This window comes from Sander lucioperca, chromosome 22, assembly GCF_008315115.2.
Source record: "Sander lucioperca isolate FBNREF2018 chromosome 22, SLUC_FBN_1.2, whole genome shotgun sequence".
Classification (NCBI taxonomy): domain Eukaryota; kingdom Metazoa; phylum Chordata; class Actinopteri; order Perciformes; family Percidae; genus Sander; species Sander lucioperca.
This window is the reverse complement of record NC_050194.1, coordinates 25,485,361-25,511,495: the sequence shown is the minus strand read 5'-3', so window position 1 is coordinate 25,511,495 and position 26,135 is coordinate 25,485,361. Positions and strand designations below refer to the sequence as shown.

Here is a 26,135-nt window from a genome sequence, read left to right as displayed (position 1 = left end):
TTTATGAGGACGTTTGTTCAGCCTCAGCTTTACACGGACTAATATCTGGTGAAAAACACTGAATGTAAACATCTTTGTTAGTTTACTAGAAAACTCCACAAGGTCATACATTTAAACATGTAGGTAAATAAGCAGGAACACACAGCTGACAGAAAAACAGTCACAGAGACACATACGGTATTTAAGCATTTTTGCAGTCACATGCACAACCCCGCCATTCCTCCAACACAAACACACTGCCTTCCTCGCTCCCTGTCCTATTTTCTCCGGTGTCGTGACCCATTTTTAGAAAAGGGGTCTACATCAATGACACAAGATGGCCCTGAGGACCTGCAGGCGTCCCGTCGCTACATAAACACAGCCTCTACCACCTTTGTCCGCTATTCTATCCACTTCCCATCAACATGTTCTAAGTATAAACGGCTGGAGAGCTTGTGTACTGAATATAATGGACATCTAATGAGAGCCTGTGAGGAATGCTCCGCGTTCAGGCCATTTGCAATATCGTTCATGGGCAAAGAGCATTAGACTATCTCTATGCAAGACTCCATTAAAACTTTATATGATTTAATGAGAGTAGGAGTGATCAGAGGTGTGTCAGTTTGTCTTTCTGGCTCATATTTCTTTCATGTTTCACGTGGAAGAAAAAAAAATTCAGTTCTAAAAAGAGAGGCCCACCTTGAAGCCGGTTTTGCTTTTCTTGCAGCAGAGGCAGGCCAGCATGAGGAAGACGAAGGTGAAGAGGCCCGAGAGGGAGATGGCCACCACGGCCAGGGAGGACGACCAGGACAGCTCACTCAGCGGAGCGCCAACTGCAGGACACAAGCGTTACACACAGACAGAAGATGAGCTGAGGCACAACACTATTGTTTGTGTGGACTACATTAATGGGATCAAATGCATACTTAAGCTTGTATGGCCAAGGGCGTAACTTTGGGTTCAACATTGGGGAGGTTGATACAGTATCTCCAACTATCTAGGGAGGTCCCGGGACACGTCTTCATGCATTGAGAAAAGCGACAAAAACATCCAAAATGAATTGTCGAAAAAGATAATAAAAAAGGCAAAAAAAACTCCAAAAGAAGCAACAAAAACTTAGGAAAAAATGCTCCAGAAAGACGACAAAAAAGCAGGGGGGGCTATGTGTATGGCATTAGTCTCACATTGCCAGACCTTCCTCCACAGCACGGTGGAGGAAGGTCTGTCTAGTCAACACACCATTCTGGGATGGGAGAAAAACATGCTCTGGTTTATTGGCATTTCTTTAAACCAATCACAATTGTCTTGGGTGGCGTTAAGCTCCGGACACAATAACGGTGCCTCTGCAAAGTAGCCTCGGGAAGGAACTTGTTTTGGTGGAACGTGGACGTTCAAAAGTTGTTTTAGTTGTACAACAGAGAACTCAGATTGGACAGATAGTCTAGCTAGCTGTCTGGATTTACCCTGCAGAGATCTGAGGAGCAGTTAACCATAGTCCTCACAAATCCACCAGAGGTTAGAACGCCAACACAAAGAAAGAGGAAGGGGACGGACATCTGGCCGGGGCATTCCCGTAAAATAATCGTCGTCGCTATAGACTAGTACGGCACATGAGAGCAATCGGATTGAATCCACCCTGATACACTGTTGTATGTAAGTAGGTTTTCCATCGCATCATTTCTAATGTATTATAGAGTAGCTCATGAACTGACTGTGTCTCAGTAGAACTTCTATTTCCATTTAGCGAAATTCACATGTTTGATTTATGGCTTGCAGTCATGTTTTTGCTGAAAATGAAATGCTCTGAAACATTATAGCTCTGTAGGATTTATCCAGTGCACGACGAACACCAGGCTATGAATGAATGTGTTGATGTATCACCTTCATCTGGCAATGGATTTGTATCCAATATCTTTTTCACCAAGAGGCTTTTTCATATAATATTCATAGAAAACAGAGCTGGGAGGGCAATTTGCAAATAAATAAATTGCTTAACTTTTTCTAGCTGTGACTCTAATTTGTTTTACCCAAATAAAATAGGACATTTTTACATAATGAGGATACAGGGGGTGGAAGACGAAACTTATTGATGTATAATTTATGGATTTTTCACGGTCACTGCTGCAGCACACCGGAAACACACTTCTGCTGCAGCAACCTCTGTTTAATGTGATAACCACAACGCTGGATAATAAACTTGATTTATTCCATTTATTTATATATATATATATATATATATATATATATATATATATATATATATACATATATAAAAATGTTCATGTCAACTCATGCTTTTATAGTTTTCATGTCCACTATCATTTTCTCATTATTTGTTGGTGATGATGCTGGTGTTGACTACATCGGTTGCGCTACTTTATTGTTACTTTTACTCAAATCATTCAAAAAGTTAAAGTATTGTGGAAGTTTATAGTTCTAGTTATATATCCAACATGTTGGTCATGTCTTTCACCCGTTGGCACTTATACAATACTCCTATGGGTACAGAGGTTCAGTAGTTTAATTTGGAAGAATATCATATGACGACTCCAGTATCAGACGCTCACAGTAAGTGATCAAATACAAAGTAAACAACCAGTGAAAACCTTAAAGCTTCAGTGCGTAATTTTTTGATATTAATGAACGTCCGTTACATTCAAGCCATTGCCAAATGAGTTGCTACAAAGCTAATTAAGACTATCAGCTCCACACAACTCTCTCTGTATTTCTCAGTATGAGTATGTTCAGAAGATTGTGGCGTCCGGTGACTTTCCCGCGCAGAAGCTTGAGTGAAGATAATGACCTCTTCTGAAGAGTCCATCATGTTTTTTTAATCCTCCGTGTCCTCCTTGGCTACTAGTAACTGCGTGGAGGAGGGGTGGGGGAGCGTGCACGATCACGGAAGGCTTGTATCATGTGGATGCGGTGACAGTGTTGTTGTCATTACTTAGGATTCCTCATGGAGGAGACAGAAACTATGCACTATAGCTTTAAGAATGTCACCTATAGCAGAAGCATAATAATCAATGAAAATTATATCAATTGCAATACTGTATAAAACCAAATACCTATTAAATCCACGTTCATTGTACACATTGCACTGTACTGTTTGGAAGTATGCGGATACACTTACAAAACAAACACTGGACCTATATTCATCCTTCAAAATAAAGCCTTAAGAATTGTAAATAAAACCACTTATAGAGCACCAACTAATCCACTTTTCATCAAACTAAAAGCACTCAAATTCAAAGACATTGTTGAGTTTAAAACTGCACAAACCATGTAAAAAGTAAATAATCAACAGCTATTGAACAGTATCCAAGGGTTATTTCAAATGAGAGAGAGAGCAAACTTATGAGAACAAATGCTAAATATCATTGCATCACAACCAAAGGAGTTCATTTATGGAACAGCAGCAGTGAAGAGATGAAATCATGTACAACAATGAGCAATTTTAAGAGACTATTTAAAATGAATATATTGAATATATATGAAAAGGACTCGAAAAGATTTGTTTATTCCTGGACTTATATACTATGTCTAGTTTGGATGGGTTATTATTCGGTTTGAAGTAGATAAATGGAAAAGAAAAAATGTGTATATGTATGTGTGTATGCATGCATATGCGTCTCTGTGTATGCATGTGTAAATGTGCGTGTAGGCAGTTAGATATACTGTACATGTATGTATACACATGCCCTGCCATGCCCTGCTACACCCTACCACGCCCTGTATGCCTCGCTGCCCTGCTACGCCCTGTATGCCGGGCCCTGCCGTGCCCTGCTACACCCTGTATGCCCTGCTATGTCCTGCTACGCCCTGTATGCCCTGCTACGCCCTGCTACGCCCTGTATGCCCTGCTATGCCCTGCCGTGCCCTGCTACACCCTGTATGCCCTGCTACGCCCTGCTATGTCCTACTACGCCCTGTATGCCCTGCTATGCCCTGCTGTGCCCTGCTGTGCCCTGCTACACCCTGATACGCCCTGCAGTGCCCTGCTACGCCATGGACTACTACAATTTTAGCTCCATTTCTCTCTCATTATGCCGCTCTGAGCCTCACTCTGGCTGTTTTCAGACTTTGTGGTTTGCATTATGCTCCATGTGTGTCGCGTGCATGCTGTCCACTCTCGTAAATAATATCTTGTTCCCAATTTTGGGGGCATTTTTGAGCAGTGGGTGATTTATTTAATTCGTTCTGCGATGACTTCTGAAATGCAACGGTTGCCATGGAAAGAGATTGGACAGACAGCCACGCAGGGCTGCCTTCAGCTGTAAGTCTCTGACACTGATTCCTGCCAACAGCAGTGCCAACCAGACACACACACACAGACACACCACAGTGTCATTTCTGCTGCCAGTTTATGCTGATCCTCTGAAAGCTGGTGCGACTGGCTCTCAGTGAGTATCAGGCTCTTAGTATAATTGGACAGAGTGCGAACACTGTTGTTTAGCTGGCCGGCTGGCAGAATACAGGAAGACAAGAGAATATAAACAACATAAAAAAACATGCAAATTTAACAGTTAGATGCAGGATGAGCTGGCCGGCTCAGGGGTTCCTGGAACATGGGAGTCCCAGTCGGCATTCACTCGAATGGGCTAAATAAAACCAGAGGTACAGTACAGCAACGATGTCAATAAAAAGTGCAACATGAAGCAGAGTGGGCGGAAGAAGTGGAGAATGCCAGCTTGCTAATTCGGTCCACAATAACCCTTCAGTGCTTTGATACACTACAAGAGTATTCAGATTTAATTACTCTTTATTTGTCAGGGGGGTAATTACCGAGAGCAGAGACATATTCTGGCTCTGTTGTGGTTTATTTCAAACTCCCTCGCTTACAAATCCCATCTCCCCCAGCAGCACAAGACGGAGAGTGTGACTGGGGATGCTGATCGGGATTAATATTTAAGGAACACCCTTAGGTCCATGTGCAGTCGCAATGAAAACAGAGCATTTAAGTCCAGGAGATTCACTTGTGCATTATTATTTTAAGCAGATGCAACATGTATGACTGCCACACCCGTAGTGTAAAATTGACTTCATATCAGAAACACTACTGTACATTTTCTTCTCAGTTATAGAATGTGGGTCGAACCTTTTTGGAACTGATCAACTAATCAAGATTTCTGATGTGTACGATAATTATAGGGCTGCAACTAACGATCATTTTCATTGTCGATTAATCTGTAGATTACTTTCGGGATTAACTGATTAGTTATTTTGGTCTTTAAAATGTCAGAAAATGGTGAAAATGTGGATCAGTGTTTCCCAAAGCCCAAGACAACGTCCTCAAATGTCTTGTTTTGTCCACAACTCAAAGATATTCAGTTTACTGTCACAGAGGAGAGAAGACACTAGAACAATATTCACATTTCAAGAAGCTGCAATCAGAGAATTTTTACTTTTCTTTCATAAAAAATTACTGAAACTGAGTTCAATCAAAATAGTTGGCAATTAATTCAATAGTTGATTAACTAATGGATTAATCCATTAATCATTGCAGCTCTAGACAATGATGGTATCTTCATTCTTGACAACAAACCCCATCAAAAGATCAAAACTAGTATTATATTTTTCCCAATAACAAGTGTTGTCTGTTTATCCAAACTCATATATCTTCTTCCTCTGTGCCATAGAGCTCCATTGTTGTTAACACATCAATGAGTGACACTGTTGCCTGGGCTGACATGTTCCTTCATCCCAATGAACACACATTCTGTAGTTTATTCTTGACTCGATCCCACACACACACCGTCCTGCTGCCACAAATACTCACTAGAGCACCAAATCTGGATTAATCCGCTGCTGAAAATAGTCCTCCAAAAATGCAATATTTCCTCCTGTTTGAGTAACGTCTGCTAAATCTACAGTACCCTGCAGTGTCTTAGCTTTTTTAAATTGAAAGTGATCCATTTTTTTAAGATTCACATCGCATTCTCAGTAGGAACCAATGGGATCAAGTCAGTAAATATTTATATTATTTCTACTGAAACATTCGTAAATCCAAGAACAATATTTAATATAGATTGACTATCCAACAGAAGTAAGATACCTCTGTTCCACCTGAATCCTTTGAGTGTGCCAAAGTAGACCGGTAAGGAGAAAGAGGTAAGTGTGGGAGTGAGGAGAAATCTGGAGGAGAAAGAAAGAGTAACTATCTAATCTTATGCCAGAGCTATTTCTAGTGGTGTATCCAGTGAGGTGTAGTGTACAGGGGCAATTCCAGGATTCCAAATTGGGGGGGGTGCCACCCCATGCCCCCCTTTAAGCCCTACCCCTGGTAGTGTAGGCAGGTGCAGAAACAAGCTTAGTACAGCAGTTGGTAGGTTGGTTAGCAGAGAGGAGAGGAGTGGAGGAAAGGAACGAGAAAGATTATTGAAATATATTGATGCGGACGCTGCTGTACAGGTCTGATTTTGCCAGTCAGCAACTGTACAACTAAGATCTTATACATCCTTTTTTGGAACTAGCTGAGATGAGTTGGACTTCCACAGAAACACACCAAAAAAGGACCTTGTTGTTGTGTTTTCTTCCCTAGCTGTGAAAAATCAATCCCATTGACTGCTAATCTTAATGAAATAGAGGATTCTGCCTCTTGTTAACTGTAATGAGCCCAGATCAGAAGAGACAAATGTCTCCTGTTAAAGACTGCTTATAGTTCAATCATTCAGGGACGAGTCCCTCCAGAGAGCTTCATTAGCTGCACTCAAAAACACAAAACCCCATTTCCAGTGAAAAACACAGGGAGGTGGACAGACAACTTCTGCGTCTGCATCTTTTCTCTCCTTTTACTTCTCGATGCTTCGCAGCTCAGGTACCGCATAGCTCTCAGCTACTTAGAGGTGGTAGCCATTTTTAGCCTCCCGAGGCAGGGAGCTGAAGCACATACTGATGACTAAATGATGAAAAGGGAGCGAGCATGAGGAGACGAGAGGAGATAAGAAAGGATCTGAGAGAGAAGAAGAAGAGGCTGAAGGGCTGTGTACTCTGCAGCGTCTCCCCCAGGAGAATCTCCCCAGCACTCAACACAGAAACTTAGTGAGCTGAAGAGCAGCAGCTCGAAGTCTGACCGAGAGCACACAGAACCATGAAGTAAAGACTGAGTCTATCTGACAACCTCACGTGTTCACGCGGCTTTTACAGAGACACAACAGGTGAAAAAAACTCACTGTTTTGCAGCTTAATGACTTAGCCTCAATATACTGCAGCAGAGAGGAAAGCGCTCCAGAGGGTCATCACCACCGCCCAGAAGATCATTGGCTGCCCTTTCCCGTCCCTGGATGATCGTTACAGCTCCCGCTGCCTCAAAAAAATCCCAGAGCATACTAAAAGATCCATCATTAGCACAGCAGAGCAGGGGTGCAATAACTACACCAGCACTTTTTGCACGTCGCACTTTAATTATCACAATTAATTCTTAGGATGTTGTGTTGTCTGTGCTGTCATGTGTGTCCTTCGTATGTGTCCTACGACACTTTGTTGATCTCATGTTTTTTTTTTTTTATGTTGATTTTAGAATGGTTTTTAGAATGTTTATGTTGTGAAGCAACAGATTGTAGCACTATGTCCAAGACAAATTTCCCCTCGGGGACAATAAAGTGTATTCTATTCTATTCTATTCTATTCTATTCTATTCTATCTCACCCCAGATACTCTCTGTTTGAACTGCTGCCCTCGGACATTTCAGGACAATTAAAACATCACACAAACAGACTTAAACTTAATGCAACTTGAGCTTGAACTTTTCAATATTGGGGTTGAGAGCCTCACTTTTCAGCAAAATTTAAAGTTGAAAACACGTCATATCCTGCTATCAGGTGCTTTTTCTGCAACAATGTGTGCCTTTTCTGCAACAACTTATAGTGCAAATGTCTTTATTTATGTAAAGGAAATTATAATATTTTTTTGAGGGGGGTTGCAATGGCCAGTTTTGATTATTGGGAGGGTTGTAACCCCCCCCCCCCCAGACCCCCTGTAAATTACACCTATGGTGCAGTGAATGTCTTGTTTGTGAGGTATGTCTGTGTAGTGTTTTAACTTTCCTTTTTAACAAATAACCTACCTCTTTATATATATTTTTATAGTGACTTTAGAGATATCATATATATATATATATACCTGCTTTGCACTTTTGCTGTTTTGCAAGGAAAGGACTGCTTTCAATGTACAATGACAATAAAACTATTCTATTCTCTATTCTATCTGTGAACACTGCAGGCCATCTTCGTCCTGATTTCCAGATTGCGATAGGTAAACTCTCAGCAGTGAGACACACCAACCACAACCTGTAATCTCTGTGCTGTTAGAATACCAATCTCCCTGTAAGATGAATAAGACATCATGGAAAGAAGTGCTTTCTTGCCTAGAGTGTCGATGAGAAGATCAATACCTCGGCCACGTCTGCACACTAATTATAGAGCAAGAACCAGCAGGCGATTAGCTTAGCTTAGCCTCCGGCTGGTTGCGTGGCAACCTCACAGTGACGATAAGACTCACCAGCCAAGAAATAGTCAGAGCAGGCAAGTAATTCCACCTAAAACCACCTCTAGTTGTTTTTCACATTTGTTTTTGGGCCCAAATTAAACAAAAGAGATATAATGTATTAATTAGCAAAATGTAGAAATGCTGAAGGTACTCTGTATTTTACCTTGGACAGAATCAGACCTGATCCAAAGAAGTGAAGAGAAAACCTCTCCAACAAGCATAAACACCTTTGCAGTTCCAGGCTGCATTGCAAAGCTTCTGGAAGAATACCAGAATACCTCTTTTGAAAGGCCCAGATGTTAGCATTCATGCTAAAAAATCTGAATAATGTTAGCTTGCGATGCAGAGATATTATTTATGGATGCATAATTATGGATTTATTTTGCTCCTCAGATCTCTGCAGGGTAAATCCAGACAGCTAGCTAGACTATCTGTCCAATCTGAGTTTTCTGTTGCACGACTACTACTACTAACTACTTTTGAACGTACATGTTCCACCAAAACAAGTTCCTTCTCGAGGCTATTTTGCAGAGGCACCGTGGCTCCGCTCGGCGCTTAGCTCTTGTGATTGGTTTAAAGACATGCCAATAAACCAGAGCACGTTTTTCTCCCATACCAGAATGTTTGTGTGGACTAGCCAGACCTTCCTTCGCAGCGCTGTGGAGGAAGGTCTGGCAATGCAAGACTACTTTCACCAAAATAACTGCAGAAGTGTGACTTGGCAGGTAAGGTTAGCTCGGGAATTTCACAATGGGAGGCTCATCTTAAATCTCATCTTTATCCAATTCAAGTATCCTAATTTATGTATTCATAATATTTTGTTTTATTAATCTCTTTTTCCCTCTGGTGCTGAAATGTTTGACGGTGTTGGTGCCAATACTTAAAAAAAACCGTACAACTTAATTTCGGGTTAAAATGCATTGTAACTCATGTTACTGAGAATGTAACGGGTATAATATTACCAAAATTGATTTAGTAATGCGTTATATTACTGCGTTATGGCAAAAAGGAATACATTACATTAATTGCGTTACTTTTGTAAGGTGTTACACCCAACACTGACAATAAGCAACTGAGCTAGCCTACAGTGCAGGGATGAGTCACTGTTTTGCTGTGACTTGGCTTGTCAGAATGACTAAAGTGTGGTCGACATGTTGGACATTTCGATCCGAGCTGACTGAGAGGAGTCCAAGCTCTGTCGACATAATATCCTGGCTATCAGCCTGAATGTGCATTAACTCTGCAGCTGCCTAAGTGCATAAAACAATTGCTCTACCAACAAATACATGTGTAAATCTGTATTGGTTTTGTGTTCACAGGTGGTAATTCCAGATCTAATTCAGCCATTAGTGTGTTGCTGTTGCTAAGCCTGCTCCATTCAGATAAGCCGACCAGCCATTATAGAGCCAGCGAAGCCCAGTTTTATGCTGCAGCTGTGATCCAGAAGGGGCACATCTCCCTGACTGTCTGAGCAGGGTAAGTACAGCTCTGCCCTGGCTCTCTTCCTGTGCCCGCTGCTCATATCCAGCTCTGGGGAATCAGCGGGAAGCTGACACCGTTCACCCATCATCAGGCCTGGTTACCTGTCCTCGCTGCGGCGAGATGATCTAAAGCTCAGCGGAGAGAAAGGTGAAAGTGGCCAGAGCAAAGATTGTACACAGTGATCCCAATTAAGGATGAATGAAGCAGAGGTGAAGAGGTTTGAGATGAAGATATCAGAAAATGGTGAAAAATGTGGATCAGTGTTTCTCAAAAAGCCCAAGATGACGTCCTCAAATGTCTTGTTTTGTCCACAACTCAAAGATCTTCAGTTTACTGTCACAGAGGAGAGAAGAAACTAGAAAATACTCACATTTAACAAGCTGACATCAGAGAATTCCAACTTTTTTTCTTAAAAATTACTCAAACCTAGAATTTGGTTATCAAAATAGTTGGAGATTATTAAAAGTTGACAACTGATCGCTTAATCTTTGCAGCTTTGTCATTAGCAGTCTTCTCTTGACGATTGTTTCATTTCAGCATGATGTTTTTTTTTTTAAAGATAAAAGAACAAAGCCTTACACACACACACACACACACACACACACACACACACACACACACACACACACACACACACACACACACGCGCGCGCGCGCTAATGTTTAAGGTACAAACGCAGAGGATTGGGATACAAAGAGCATTCTGTCAGATGCAAATGTGACCTATAGTGTCTTGTAAATGTCGACATCCCACACATTCATCACAACTGAGCTCGCTCTACTGTTAGCTACAATATGCGTCTCTGTGTGTGTGTGTGTGTGTGTGTGTGTGTGTGTGTCTTTGTGTGTCTGTGCTGGAAACATTAACATTTTGAATATCTTTCGGAATAATACCAGACACTCCCAAACTGCAAATCTTTATGAATTATGTTAATCCCTGTGAGAATATGCATATGATTCACTGCCAAATGTATTCACTGTACGGCTGTGAATGTGTGGAGGTCCTTTGCACTCTATATCAGGAGCAGAAGTAACAGTTTCCACACTCAGGCTAACGCTGGCAGTCAGGTGAGAGACAACTGAATAACAACCTGCCTGTTGAGTGGAGAGATGCTCTACAACCTGACGTGTGCATGTTAACATAGGCTTAGATTAGCAGGGGATAATATTTAAAAGAGGTAGATTTGTCCCCCTCAAAAAATATGAAAGACAACCAACTCCACAAAAAAAGGTAACAAATAACTGTTATGGGGGCTCAAAACACGTACGGAAGACAGTCACAGTGTCTACTGTGTTACATCGGGGGGGGGGTTAAAAAACACAACAGGAGCGTGAAAACTAAAAATAGAGTTATGTAGTTTACTGGCTTGCAATTTCAATCTTGCACACAATGTAAGGATTTATATAAGATTTGTCAGCTGCTCTCATTGTTCGCCTTCTTCCAAAATATTAGAAAGACTAAAGCAGAACCAGAAAACCCAAGAGGTTATAAATGTAGCGTTGCTCCATTATCCCTGAGAGCAGAAGTGTCCAATAAACAAGCGACCGTTTACCGTGTTTGGTGCGTTTGATAAAGCGCAGTGTGAACGCAAACTGGACCAAATGAGAAATGCAACAATGTTGCAACTTCACCCCCTCGAATCCCACCGAGTCCACCGAACTACAGGTGTAAAAGCGCCCTAAGTCCCTACACTGTTTTATCAGTAAATCATTGCACATTATACATGTAAGAGGTTTCACTCCATTAAAGTATTTCTTTCATGGGGCGACCTCTAGCTCACCCAGTAGAGCGTGCGCCCCATGTAGGCTGAAGCCTTGGCAGCGGCCCCGGTTCGAATCCGACCGGTGGCCCTTTCCTGTCTTCAAGCTATCCTGTCGATTAAAGGCCATAAAAAGCCCAAAATATAATCTTTAAAAAAATTCTTTCATGGACATTACACCTGATGTAGTCTTGTGCATGCAAAACAAAACCACAAAAATGACCTCAGACTCCATTGCAGAAGGTTGGATCAGCGCCAGGAGTTAAAGGTGCTGGAGGTAGGATTGTGAAGATCCAGGACTTAGCCAAAAAAATTTGAACATCGACAACTTCTCAGTCCCTCCCCCCTTTCCACTAAAGCCCAAACGGTCTCCTAAGCCCCTCCCCTCACAAAGGAGAGCTGTGCACGAAAGAGCGCGTGTGAAGAGGGGGGGAAGGTAGCTCATGCGCGGGGGAGGGGAGGACGCTATGAAATGCGTGTGCGTGAGCAGTGATTGACACGCAGTTAGACACCCCCCTCCTGGCCCTGATTGGTGCATCTGAATAGGGAGCGGTGGATTTTTGCAAATCCCACTACAGGCTGTAGGTGGTGCCAGAGGAGCTGGATTTTTTAATTTTTTATTACCTGCTTCATGTAGTTCTACTGGATCATAGGGTCAGTTTCAGCAAATATGACAGAAAGATAGTTTTATAAGTCTTACCTACTGCATCTTTAAGGAATGGATACAATCAGTAGATGCTTCTCACTGTAAGATATGCGTGAGTGTGTCTGTGTGCCAAACTAGTGACAGAGACAAAGCTTCTTAGCTCACAGCTAACTGAGCCACACTTTCAAAAATGCTGGGCTGGTGCAATAAATCACTGCTCCCCCTTCGGTCCTCTGCAACACTAGTGCTGACACAGTGCTTCTATCAGGAGACGGGGACGGGGTGACAGGAAGTAACTGGAAGACTCATTAGTTAGAAGAAAAAAACAACAGGTGGCAGGAGGAAAACAAATGGGCAGAGGGAGGGTTAGAGATGTTTAAACAGGCCCATACGGGCCAAACACATGTGAACTGCATGAATCTGATGATCTGGTCATGAACAATCTGCTGTACATCCGCTGGTTCACATGAAACGATGCACAGATCATCCTTCTGGTCACTTCTTCATCCAGACATTAGACAGATAGACAATATGATATGATGTATGATATATTTTATATAATTATGTGTCATGCCACTAAGTGGCCCATCCCACACAGAATTACATGACACCAATACAAAAGATATGTAATCCACAGCTTCCGCTCCAATGTCCACACCCAACATACTCGCCATACTCTTGCACCCGGCACAGCGCAAAGCCCGACTCAAGTGTCTTTTCTAGTTTAAGACCGACGCAGTTGTCAGTTTCCCGTCCAGCGCCCGCGTCGTTTAAATAGCAAATGCACCTGCGCCCATCTGTGGCCCATGGGCGTGCTGGTCTTACAGGGAGGTGTGTTCAGGTGCATTCTGGGCGTGCTGGTCTTACAGGGAGGTGTGTTCAGGTACATTCTGGGCGTGCTGGTCTTACAGGCAGGTGTGTTCAGGTGCATTCTGGGCGTGCTGGTCTTACAGGGAGGTGTGTTCAGGTGCATTCTTGGCGTATTGCTATCCTGAGGCAGCGGGAAGTGATCGCGCCATTGACCAACAAAAACCTGGTCTAAGGTCAATAACGCAGCATTTCATTGTTATTTTAACAGAGCATTAGTAAAATGCTCCTAGGCTCGTGTACAGCGTGCGCACACTATGCTTGTTACACACACAGGGACGCACAGCAGCACACACACATGCAAAAGATTACAAATAAAAATATTACGGTGTAAATCCTCCTCATAATAGCAATGCTCCAAGGTCCAAACATGCCTGGCTTTTAAAGGGAATGAGAGATGATCTCTGATTGGTTTATTGCATGTTATGCCCAAAACACACCTCTGATTAATGAAGACACTAAGTACAACCCTTTTGAACAATGCGCACAGCGAACGGACCCTTTATTCCGCCGTCAAACTAGCAAAAGTGGATTTGGACACGCCCTAAACGCATCTGCGCCAGCCGCTTCACGTCGTGCACATTAAAATAGGGCCCTCAGAATCATCGAGACGAAGCAGTCTTCCTTTTAGCCCATGCTTGTTCTAAAAAGTCTGCAAATAAAAATGTTTTATGTTCAAACAACCCAACTAACAGATCTATATCCTGACTCGTCTCTTTTACTTCAACTTTGTTAAATAATTGCAATCTTAAATCATGATAGTATGGACACTACAAAGCAAAATGAACTTCATTTTCATTGAGATCACATAAATAAGTCTGTCTTCCTCACTAGCGCCCGACCAATGTCCTGTTTGAATATGGAGAGGGAGTATACCAGACCTGAACTGAGCACACACAGATCTTTTCACCTTGGACAGATTATATTTCACATATTTCTCAATACCAAACTCATATTACATCAATCTATGAGTGTTGAGTTTTGGTTTGTTCAGTCCACTTCTCTTTTAACTGCTGTCTTTAATCACATCAACATCTACCTTTTCTCGCTTAAAATATAGTCCCTCAAATCCTGTCCTCTGAAATAATAATACAATAATATGATGCATGTTTGGTTTGTCCTCGGAGATCTGAATGTAAACCTAACCAAATGTCAGCGAACAGCTGCCGACGGGGTCTGACTCAAGAACAGGCTGCAAGTTATTATTTTTTCTTTTTTTTTTTTTTTTAAATCAACTAGTTTCCATGGTGACTGCTTCCCGCAAATCCCGTTCAGCCCTCCTAATGCTCACAGACGCTGAGCCAAGACAAAGAACAACTTGCCCCCCCGACACTAGAAAGGAAATTAACCTTCTACTAACTCGCCTAAATAAAAGCACCAGTCTTGCATTTTGGCGCAACAGAGAAATAACACTTTAGGAAAGGAGAGTGAATATAAACAGCTATCAGAGGCACTGTGCATCATTTGGTGGTTTATTATTCTTACTCCAGCGGCTGATGACACATCACACCTAAAAAAAAATTAAGCATTGGAGCTTATTGGAGTTTCACAGCAAATCAGCATCAGTTTGTTAGTGAGCTATAGTTCCGTAAAGTGTTTGATTGAATATTCTTCACGTAGAAAAAGAATTGGCGTTCATTTGTGTGATGACGGATGCAAATCTTGCTTACTGGAAAGACAAATTCTCTTGATCTTACTACAACATTGTTTTCCACCTATAAAAAAATCAAGGCTGAAGACTTTTTGACGCTACCTTTTTTTAAAGGGTAACTACCATTTTTTTTAACCTGGACCCTATTTTCCTATGTTTTTTGTGTCTAAGTGACTGATGGGAACAACAATCTTTGACATTGGTCCAGTATTAAGTGAGATTGCTGCAGTCGGCAGCGGTGAAACAAGCTATAATATAAGTTAATAGGGCATTATGGTCCAGCTTGTATTTACCTTCACAAAAGTGCTTGATTTGACAACTGACAGACTCAGATTAATATTCGAAGTGTCTGACAACAAAAGGGTCTGTGCGCCAGGCGCATGGTTCAAAAGAGTTGTGTGTCTTAATTAATCAGAGGTGTGTTTTAGGCGTAACATGCAGTAAACCAATCAGAGATCATCTCCCATTCCCTTTAAAAGCCAGGCGCGTTTGGACCTTGGAGCATTGCTATTATGATGGAGGATTTTCTAAGCAGGAAGGAAAGCTTTTCAGAAGAAAAAACAGATCTGCTCGTGCGTGAAGTGAAAGCGCACAAGCAGATCATATCATAATACCAGCACGCCCATGGGCGCACAGATGGGCGCAGGTGCATTTGCTATTTAAACGACGCGGGCGTTGGGCGGGATACTGACAACTGCGTCGGAAATTAAACTAGCAAAGACACTTGCGTCGGGCTTTGCGCTGTGCCAGGTGCAGGATAGGGTCTTTTTCACCATCTGTTGTCAGAAAATTTAAGTTGTCGAAAAATTCACTACTGATCTTGTCCAATGAAGTTATATTTTTTTTTTGACATGAATGCTGAATTGTGTAACAACTCTCAATATATCACCCTGAATAAACGCCAAGAGTCACTTCCTCTCTATATATTCATTAAACGAGTCAAATTCAAATGGTTCCAACTTCCTGTTCCAATTTATTGGAACAGTCATTCCTCCTGCTGTTCTACAGCACAAGGCGAGATCCTCCAGTGGAGTTCCACTGTTTGGACCCGTCCACACAATAGACTTGGAAGATTAGCTATTCATATCATGTGGGGGCGTCGGGCCTATGTTCCTTCCATATGAGCAGGCAGCCCACGTACTGTAACCTAATTACAGGAAGCTGTAAATCGGAGCAACTAACCATGAAACACATCTGCCTGGAGCAGCCATATTATCTCTGTTCAGCCAGCGAGAATAGTTCTCCAGATCACAGCGGCACTTCTGCTGTCAGGAGTGTTTATTCCAGTGTGTAGGTGTGTGCGTGTGGATGTTTTGTCTACCTGACATGTCCCGCCCTGCTGTGGCGGTTACACTTCAGTATGTAGAGTGCATCCTCGGCTGTCTGTTTCCTCGCAGCTTCCACCTGACACTCTCACTTCCCTCCCCAGACGATTCGTGGCCTAGAAGCACCTCGGCCTCGTCTGCTTTATTTCAGAACACAGCTCCCTGGAGGGCCCGACGGGCACATCAGCAGGACATCCCAGCAATGGAACACAACTAAATATATTTACTTGAGTCCAGTTTGGAAGACTTTGTTTGTTATTGCTTCAGTTTTCTGATGGTTGATAAAGATGTTACATTCAACACGAGATGAATCCTTCTTTCTCTCTGTTTCCTCAACACATTGTCACTCCCATCGCGTCCAAAGTGATACTTGGTCAGGTGCCTTTGGCGTTTATTATTGACGCAAAAAGTCTCCTTTAGCGTCATCTTTAGACGCGCTTGGTCGGGACTCTTGGCATCACTTCTTGACGCTCTGATTCGGGACTCTTGGCGTATTTGACGCTCTTGGGTCTCATGTCTAGCCCTTTGGCGTCATATTTAGATGCGCTTGGTCGGGACGTTGATCACTTTTTTTTTTTTTTTTAAACCAAAACGTAGCAATATAAATGTAGCCTCGGTGAGATAGATAAACAGTTCTTATAGACTTGGGAATGCACAGCCTCTCTGAAATCAGCCACCCTTGAATATTTACACTCAAAGCTGAGTGTGTGTGTGTGTGTGTGTGTGTGTGTGTGTGTGTGTATTCTTGTTTAACTATATTCGTGGGGTCCAAAAACCGGGAGTCCAGTATACTTGTGGGGTCCCGACAGCTTTGTGGGGCCAAAATGCTGGACCCCACAACTTTAAAGGTCTGTTTGAGGGTTAAGACTTGGTTTTAGGATTAGGGTTAGAATTAGGTTATGGTTAGGGTGAGGGTAAGGGTTAAGGTTAGGCATTTAGTTGGGATGGTTAAGGTTAGGGTAAGGGGCTAGGGAATGCATTATGGCAATGACGGGTCCCCAAAAAGATAGTGTCACAAACCTGTGTGTGGGGGTGTGTGTGTGTGTGTGTCTGCATGGCGGGCTACATATGTGTGCCATCTGCTAAAGGTCACAACACTGAGAGAACCAGTGGGGCAGGGACATCCCTCCCACTGACCCCCTCCAACACAAAAAACATGAATGTCACTCATTTGTTTGCCTTCATGCTTCCTGATCTTTTCTCTCCATCCTAATACGACTTCACTTTCCCCCTTGGGGATGATGGGATTTGCTGCATGTGCATGCATGGGTTCTCTGAAAACAGCTAAAGCTCGGTGCTTCTACTCTATATGGAGATAAACAGCAGTTATGTTGTTCTCTGCGTTGTCCAAGGGAGGAGCGACAGGCGTCCCGCGGTGAGGACTTAACTCGGAGACAAAAACAAAGTGGTAGTTGAGGGGAGAAAACGTGACTGTGTGGGCTGATGACATGGATGTGAATATTAATGTAAAATGTGCTCTGAATATGATGATTAAGTTGTTTTTGAGAATTCTGCTGTCTCTGAGCCGTTCATAAATTGTGAATGTTGCATTAGGCCTCATTTGTTTGGTAGGGTGGTGCTTTACACCGACTTTTGTGTTTGCTACTTTGTCTATTTGTGTATCTACATTTCTCCTAAATTCAGCAAAAGTTAGCATTAGAAAATGCCTCATTTGCATTTTTAAACAAAATATCAGAAAACTTGCAAGACAAAAAATAATTGTCTTAACGTAAATAATCATCTGGGGAAGTTTCATGCTGATATCTGTTAGTTCAAATGCTTCACCCAATTCACCTGTATGTCTTCAAAATGTCTGAATTCTACAATCCATATCTTTTAAAGGTTTTCTGCTCAGACTCTGAGCCAGAAATCCCCACTTAAGTAGCACTTACATAACTTTCCACTTTATTTCCCTTCTATATTCTGAAGCTTTGTACACAGGGCTTTGTTCAAATATCATTCACAGCCTGATTTATGTAACATTCTTTACTTAAAAACAGAAAAAAGGGATATTTAATGGCTGTTGACAGTATTTTCGGACTTATGGAGTGATAAAAAGAGATATCCAAAATCCCCTCTGTAAAGACCTTTAACCCTCCTAACCCCAAAACCCACCGGTGGGTTTGAAAAAGCACGTTTTGTTTAAAAGATCACCAAAGAAAAAACACTTACCCTAGAAAGAAGCTAAAAAAAAACGGATTGTTCGTCATATTCTCAAAATTCAGACAGTCCCTGAATGCATCTCGACAAAATTTGCCTACATTATGTAAAAAAGCTCCATAGATAGGCCAAAAAACCACTAAGTCTATAAATAACGCACATAGAGCGTGTTCAACTTCAAAAAATTGTAAAAAATCTACCGTTTGTGTGATCAAGAAGCTGTAAAATTCATAAAATTCTCCAGGTTTAAAAATGGCACCCATTGTGTTGGCAGTGTGACGCACAGCCATGTGATGAAAATTCATCCAATCCCTGACTGCAAGCCTAAGCACCAAAACACAGCGCAGCCCAGAGGTAAACAGTGTACTAATACCACACTGTAAAAATACTCTGTTACAGTTAAAGTGCTCATATTATGCTCATCTTCAGGTTCATAATTGTATTTAGAGGTTATATCAGAATAGGGTTACATGGTTTAATTTTCAAAAAACACCATATTTTTGTTGTACTGCACATTGCTGCAGCTCCTCTTTTCACCCTGTGTTCAGGTCTCTGTTTTAGCTACTGTGGTATATTGACAGTCTATAACTTTCGGTCCAATCATATACTCACACATATCACGTCCTATGTTGATACAATGCATAGGATATATACGTTGTCCACACAAAGAAAAGGCAGAGCGGCAAATTTTGAGGTTTGGGTTGGTCGTTCTCCAAGCTCTCTGCAGGAGTTTGTAAAATTGATGCTGAATCTTTGCTTGTAATAAACCTTTTTATAATCAAGAACAGTGTTGGCGGATTCCTCTTCATACAGCATCACAGCATTACTATTTAAGGCACCACACTACAGAGTGAGACATCTCACTGCTGTAACATCTTTGTTGGGAGTGGCACATGTGCAGTACCTAGGTAAGGACTACTAGCCAGTCAGAAGCAGAGTATGAGGGCGTGCCCTGACAGTACCTATGTAAGGACTACTAGCCAGTCAGAAGCAGAGTATGAGGGCGTGCCATGCTAGCAGCTAGGTGAGCATTATAACGTGTGTTCCAAAGTGACCACGTTTGTCTCTGAAGTAAAGGCTGGACTACAATAGAGCTGTTTGGAGCAGTTTGTGAACAGTGTTTTCTGTCAAGTCCCTTTGGGGTGGACTTTGGGCTTTTTCACTTTGTAAACCTATAACATGCATAAGAAAAGATAATGACACAATAAAGGAAAGGAAAAAAGCCAAAAAACATAATATGACCACTTTAAAGCCCTGCATTGAAAATGTTACTTAAGTAAAAGTATGTAAATATCATCAGGAAAATATACTTAAAGTTAAACATTTGGACTTAAGTACAGTACTTCAGTAAATGTACTTAGTTACATTATCACTACTGGTGTTAAAAATGTACAAATGTAACTTATTCTTTGTGTGAATGATGTAGAGCCAAAATAAAAAATTTTCCTGTATCGTATATACACGTGTTCCCTTAGGGAAATGGTTTATTATCTGATTCAATTACCAAATAAATCTAACTTATGTTTTATGCAATGATAACTTAGTGATACAGCTCTAAAGACATTTAGGAGGTACTCCTACTTGTGGCCATGGTTGTGCTTGTTCATTTGAGATGCCAGACTTGCAATGAATAATAATGTGACAGGAGCACAAAAAACGCTCAAAAATGGCTTGGGTTATGAGATAATGCCTCATTTGCATATTTAAACATAATATTTCAGAAAACTTATAATACAAAAAAAAAATTGTCTTAATTTAAGCAATCAACTGGGGACGTTTCACAGTGATATCTGTTAGTTAAAATGTTTTTCCTGTTCACCTGCAGTGTCTCCCCTTAAATGAATATTTATATCAGTGAACCACCTCAAAGAATAATAGTGTTTAATAGGGAATAATAACAATACAGTGTGAAGATGTTAAACTGAATATTATTCTTTGTGATATGCAATGAAAACCTGGCATTTATCAAGTCCTTGTAGTGCGGAGCGCAGCACAGAAGCAGAGGATTATGGGTCTCTGAAGCGTGCAGCTCACATGTAGCGCAGCTCCACCGAGAAGCGGCGAGGCATGAGAAACAAACAAGCCTTCGTGTAGAGGTGGAGCCGTTGTTGATGCATGCACAGAAACATCTGACAGATTGGGCGCACAGGAAAGTTAGGGAACACGCACGGTTCACCTGAGCGGCCCTCGGAGAGCAGGAGAGCTGAGCTTTGACACGTCTCGGTTTGTGGATCTTGTCTGGATGAATCGTCTCAGTCGGTGAGACTCAATGGAGCAGAGAAAATACAAGCTATCACACATCACAGATGGACCATTACTTATCGCTCCATGCTTATTACTTCCTCCAGTTCTCCTTCTAAGTCCTTAATCTCTGACTTCCTCCTGACTCTTCTCCCCCTGGGAGCTGTCTTCCACTTTTCAAAAACTGCAACCTGTTTTCTTTCTCTACACTCTCAGACAGATTTTTTTTTTTATTATTATTTATTTCCTTCTCTATCTCTTTCTCCTGCCAGGTGTTGTCTGTCTGTGTGCGGATGAGGTGAGAGGCTACTGGAGCAGAATGAATCTCATCTTCTTGCCCTCTGTCCCCACAGGCACTGACTGCACACGCTCCGATGTGAAATCACATCATAAATGCCATGCAGGGGCAATTACATAATACACACACACACACACACACACACACACACACACATCTCGCAGGAGCGCAGCGCAACACACACACATACAATGTTCCCTAAAGTCAGCTGTGTTAAAGCTCCGGTAATCGGTGGTTTAATATCAACAACAGAATAAATGCAATATTTAACATGAAAGATGTTGCTTCACGGCCGGCCTGTGGCATAGGCAGTATAGGCACCACCATAGGGGCAGCAGCAGTCCAAATGAGTAAAGACAAGTTAAAGATAATGAGAAAAAAGCGGGGGAAAGGAAATGGACACACACATAGACTTCGATGGAGACCAGTGAAGTCAATTAGAAGCCCTTTCCCGGTGATGGCTGAGCGTTACTGAGCAGCCTCCAACTGAGCTTGAAGACGTAGATGTGACGTGAGCAACCTGTCTGAAAGTTGGAAGTCTTCTGGTAGCTGTGCCAAGAGAAATCTCAATCATTCCCAATCTAGCAGAGACGGAGAGCGTGAGTAGGAGCTGTCCATGAGCGTAGGAGTAGGAGCAAAACGTTGCTGAAATAGTTTGTTCAGATGCTTTCAGGGACTCACTATGGGCTTCTCCCTGGACTGTATGCCTCCACGTCCCCCTGATTGGCTGAGAGCTTCTCCTGTACTATACGGTAATTTCTCTACTGTGCGACAGAAAGTCGCGTGGTCATGATGCAATCATCATTTTTACAAAAACGTCTGCTACGGAGCCATAACGTGAGATATAAGGTAATGGAGCCTTTTATACATTGTCGTGTTTCTTTAGAAACAAACAATGGGCAAAGAGAGTCTTTAAACGCTTCAGATGTAAAGTTATTCGCTGTCAAAGTGACGCCAAAATGGAATGGGATGCTAGTGGAAGGTGATGGCTTGTTAGCCTCAGAATCTCCCCATAGGAGGTACGCTTTCCGGATGCTCACTTACCCCCTTGGGAAAAACGTTGGAAGAGCAACAAAAATGTTGAAAAAAGCAACAAAAACTAGGTAAAATGTCAAAAACGTTGAAAAAGTGACTAACATAGTGTCGAACAAAGTGTCGAAAAAAGTGACGCAAAAAGCGAGGAAACAAATTGCCAAAAAATCCCCTTTTTACTGTGATGCTTGCAGCAGTAAACTGATCAACTCCATAAGAACAGTGAGCCCTGACTGGGTAATAACATAAAGACTGTACAAATATGACAACACAATACTGAGAAAAACTAAAAGAAAGAACAACACAACTGGTCTCCAAACGTTTGCAAGGTATACTAATAAAGCTATGTAAAAACATGTTAAAAGGTCACATACTGTAAAAAATGAGATTTCAATGTCTTTTTTTTTTTATTATAAAGGTCAAGGTGCTATATAAATACTGTGAAAGTATCAAAACGCTCAATGCACAGAGAAATACACACAGCCAGCATTCAGAAACTGTGCCTTTAAACGAGACGTCAGGACTTCTGCATGTTAGTGATGCCTATGTTATAGGTAAAAAGTGCTGCTACAGTGCCGTTACAGTCATTCCCCAGGTGCAATGATGGTGCAGATGGGGAAGACCCTAAACACTGACCAATCAGAGCAGACTGGGCTATTTCAGGAGGAGGTCTTAAAGAGACAGGCGCTAAAATCTCTCAGTGTCAGATACCAACAAAAAAAGGCCCCCTTTAGCATTGGTAAGGTGGATGGGTCAAACAACATGGGACTTTCACCCAGGAGACCGGGGGTTTATATCTCGTTCTTGTCCCGCCTGTTATCCCTTGTATTTTCCAAGGGTCAAATTTGACCCATTTTCAAAGTTTTTTTATAAAAGAAATATTTCTTTTAACCAAATTGCCTGAAAATAATTGTTTAAATGGTTTCAAAACAGCATCCTGAATGAACTTTGACATAAACCAGTCTGTGAGCCTCGCAACACCCTCTAATTTTAACTATTGGTCAATATAATTCAAGATTTCTGCTTCTTTTTTTACTTTAAATTAGGTATGTAATATACATTAGGTTTATTGAACATGAACTTTAAAAAAAGCGTTGAAAACATTGACAAAAATGTTTAAAAAAGCATCAAAAGCAATCGAAAAAAGAGACAAAATGGTCAGAAAAAGGCGCCAAAAAAAGTTCATTTTCAATTTTTACCCGAATGTTCATGGTCAACGGGAAGACAACACAAGGGTTAAATGTACATCTTGTAAGCACACCCACAAACTTTCCCTAACCCTAATTGGTTTTACCCTGCAAGTTGCAAAGTGACGCCAATGGTCACGACCAAGTGTGTTGAAAAAAGACCAAAGAGGTACCCAGAGCGTGGAATTACTTTGGAATGAGTTGAAAGCCCCCTGTGTCTGACTAAGAATCTAAAGGAGACATTCTGCGTCAGTAACTAAAGCTTAAGGCACCCGACCAAGTGTTGGGTTTTGACGCCCTAGAAGTGAGACTGTGTTGCAAAAGACAGCCTTTTGCAAATTCAGACTCGCCAGCACGGTTCACATGTGGTGATATTGTTCTTGTTATAAGCTGGACATTTGCATAGAAGCAGCTTTTAACTAATCAAGTGTCTTCACTTTAAAAGGCCAGCAGATAACGAACACCGAGAATGCAGAGCATGTCTTCAAATATTAATGAGAGATGCTGGCCAGGTTTTGTGATATGTATCTGCCATTATTACACATGACCACAGGGAGCGGACCCTCTCCAAACTGCCCCCCTGTTGTGCTCCGGCTTCGAAGCACGGTTTCCATGGATACACTTTAAGTATATCAGGCTGCCTCATTTCAGTGTGGGGCTTCATGTGAAATTGCTTTATGACCAGGAACAAGTGCTTTTAGCAGGAATTGGCTTCTAAATTGTGTACTTCCTGTTCAGAACTGGAATAAGAATGTGTATCATGACATGTGCAGGCTGCTTTATATAACTGTGATGATCTAGATTCACGCGCAGGCAGAGGAGACATGTTAAATGATTTACTTATATGGAGCTTCAAACATGAACGTATTAGTGGAAACAGACTAAATGTAAACCCAATGAAGAGAACATTAAAAAAGGGTACACACGATAAGTCAGGAGTTTTTTTTAATGTTCACTGTTCGTTAGGTCTAATTGTTTTTTTACGTAACCAGTTTGTATAACCAGTGCTTGAATTGGGCCAGTGATCACTGGTACAGAGTACTGGCAAGTACGTGAGTACATGAGATACCTGCTCACAGGGGCGTTTCTAGATCAGCTTTAGAGGTGCCTGGAACCCTTTAAACGTAAGTTGTTTTTTTAAACGTTATTCTACTGTGCATTTTAACATAATTTTGGACCATCATGATAGTGGAAACACTGAACTATGTAACTAGAAAGACACCAATGATTATAAGAAAACTTACTTTGAAGGTGCTGTAGGTAGGATTGCGAAGATCCAGGACTTAGCCAAAAAATTTGAACATTGACAACTTCTCAGTCCCTCGCCCCTTTCTGCTAAAGCCCAAAACGGTCTCCTAAGCCCCTCCCCCCACAAGGGAGAATGAATGCGTGTGCACGAGCAGTGATTGACACGCAGTTAGACACCCCCCCTGGCCCTGATTGGTGTATCTGAACAGGAAGCGGTGGATTTTTGAAAATCACACTACAGGCTGTAGGTGGAGCCAGAGGAGCCAGATTTTTTTAATGACCTGCCTCATGTAGTTCTACTGGAACATAGGGTCAGTTTCAGAAAATATGACAGAAAGATAGTTTTATAAGTCTTACCTACTGCACCTTTAATGCTGAGCCAAAGGGCCATTACTACATTGCAGAAGAGGTATTACAAATGAAATTGGATATTTATTTATTGAAAAGCAGACATTTCCAAAATGCAGTCTCAATAACTTTTGAAAATTAGAGATTTATGCAATTTTGACTAATGGCTGACAAACACTATTTTCTGAAAATGGCTCTAGATCTAGGCATCTAGATTCTGGGTTCAGTTTCACGATGCTGTGACACAATGCAGAACTCCTTAGGCTATGTTCAAACTTGGTGTCTTTTTTTGTGTGTGAACATAGCCTTAGCTCACCCTAACCCTAACAGATTAACACACTTTTTTTTATCAGCAAATAGATTTTAGGGGTGCTGGGATCAAGTTCAACCTTAAAAAAGGGCTAAAATTGCCCCTGCCTACTCAGCTAACAGACAAAGTTAACGACCAGCTGGCGAACATAGTGGAACATTTACCTGCTAAAGAGACATATATTTTGCTCAGGAGTTGGTAGGGACCAAAAACAGAGGCAAAAGGAGCGTAAAAAGTGGAACTTACATTTGCCAGTTCTTTTATTATTATTTAAGGTTAGCTTTTGTTCTTTGTGCATATGTCTGAAGTTTATCTGAACAAATAGCTGAACAAAACATGTAACTTAGGTTTGCCACAGAGCTCATTTTCTGCAACAACAATCCAATGTAAAATAATCCCATTGGCACCACTCTAGAAGTGGTACTAGCAATTGTAACACTGAGTCCCCTCCCCCCTTCACACTATCAAGATGACATTTAATTTGTCTTCAGTGTTGGAAACAAATCCCACGCAAACATTCAGTCCTTGCCTGGAGTGGCAATCGCTCCCGTTTTAATTACACTTACTGATATATGAACTCCTTATGCCAATCAACAACATATTGTTAATGGTTTTGTCGATGCTCACTTGCAAAATAGATTTGTACAGACAATCTTGTGTACTATGCCACTGTGAACTGATGTGTACTTTCATACAGAAAAAGATTTTTCACGGGAGGTACAGTAGTCACTAGTGATGTGTAACGATACACCCAACTCACGATACGAAATGATTCACGACTTTAAGTTCACAACGCTAATCACAGGATTTCTTTAACAGAATGAGCTGCAGACAAATGACTGAAAAATATTCCTTTTTTTATATGAACTGTGCAAAACAACAGATGTGTCCTCTTATTTAAAGTGCAGCTAAGATTGTATTTTATCTTAATAACAAATGAATAGAAAAAAATAATTATAAGATTTCTATAACAAATCCCACATCAAAATAACGAAATAAATAGTAAATAAACTAAGAAGACGTAGTGACGTCTAAAGTCGAAGAAGTGAAATCAAAAGTAGATTACGCCCTAGGCCGTTTAAAAACTGCATCGTGATTCATTTTGTGTCTTTAT

The 26,135-nt window shown here is 41.5% G+C and overlaps 1 protein-coding gene across 1 annotated transcript in view; it reads right to left on the bottom strand.

The window, feature by feature from the left end:
* The window catches only part of aatkb (apoptosis-associated tyrosine kinase b), a 73,849-nt gene that overhangs the window by 31,984 nt on the left and 15,730 nt on the right, over window positions 1-26,135 (bottom strand). Inside the window, exon 2 of the mRNA XM_031315060.2 lies at window positions 679-812. Coding sequence (XP_031170920.1) covers window positions 679-812 — 134 coding nt within the window. The remainder of the gene's footprint in view (window positions 1-678; window positions 813-26,135) is intronic.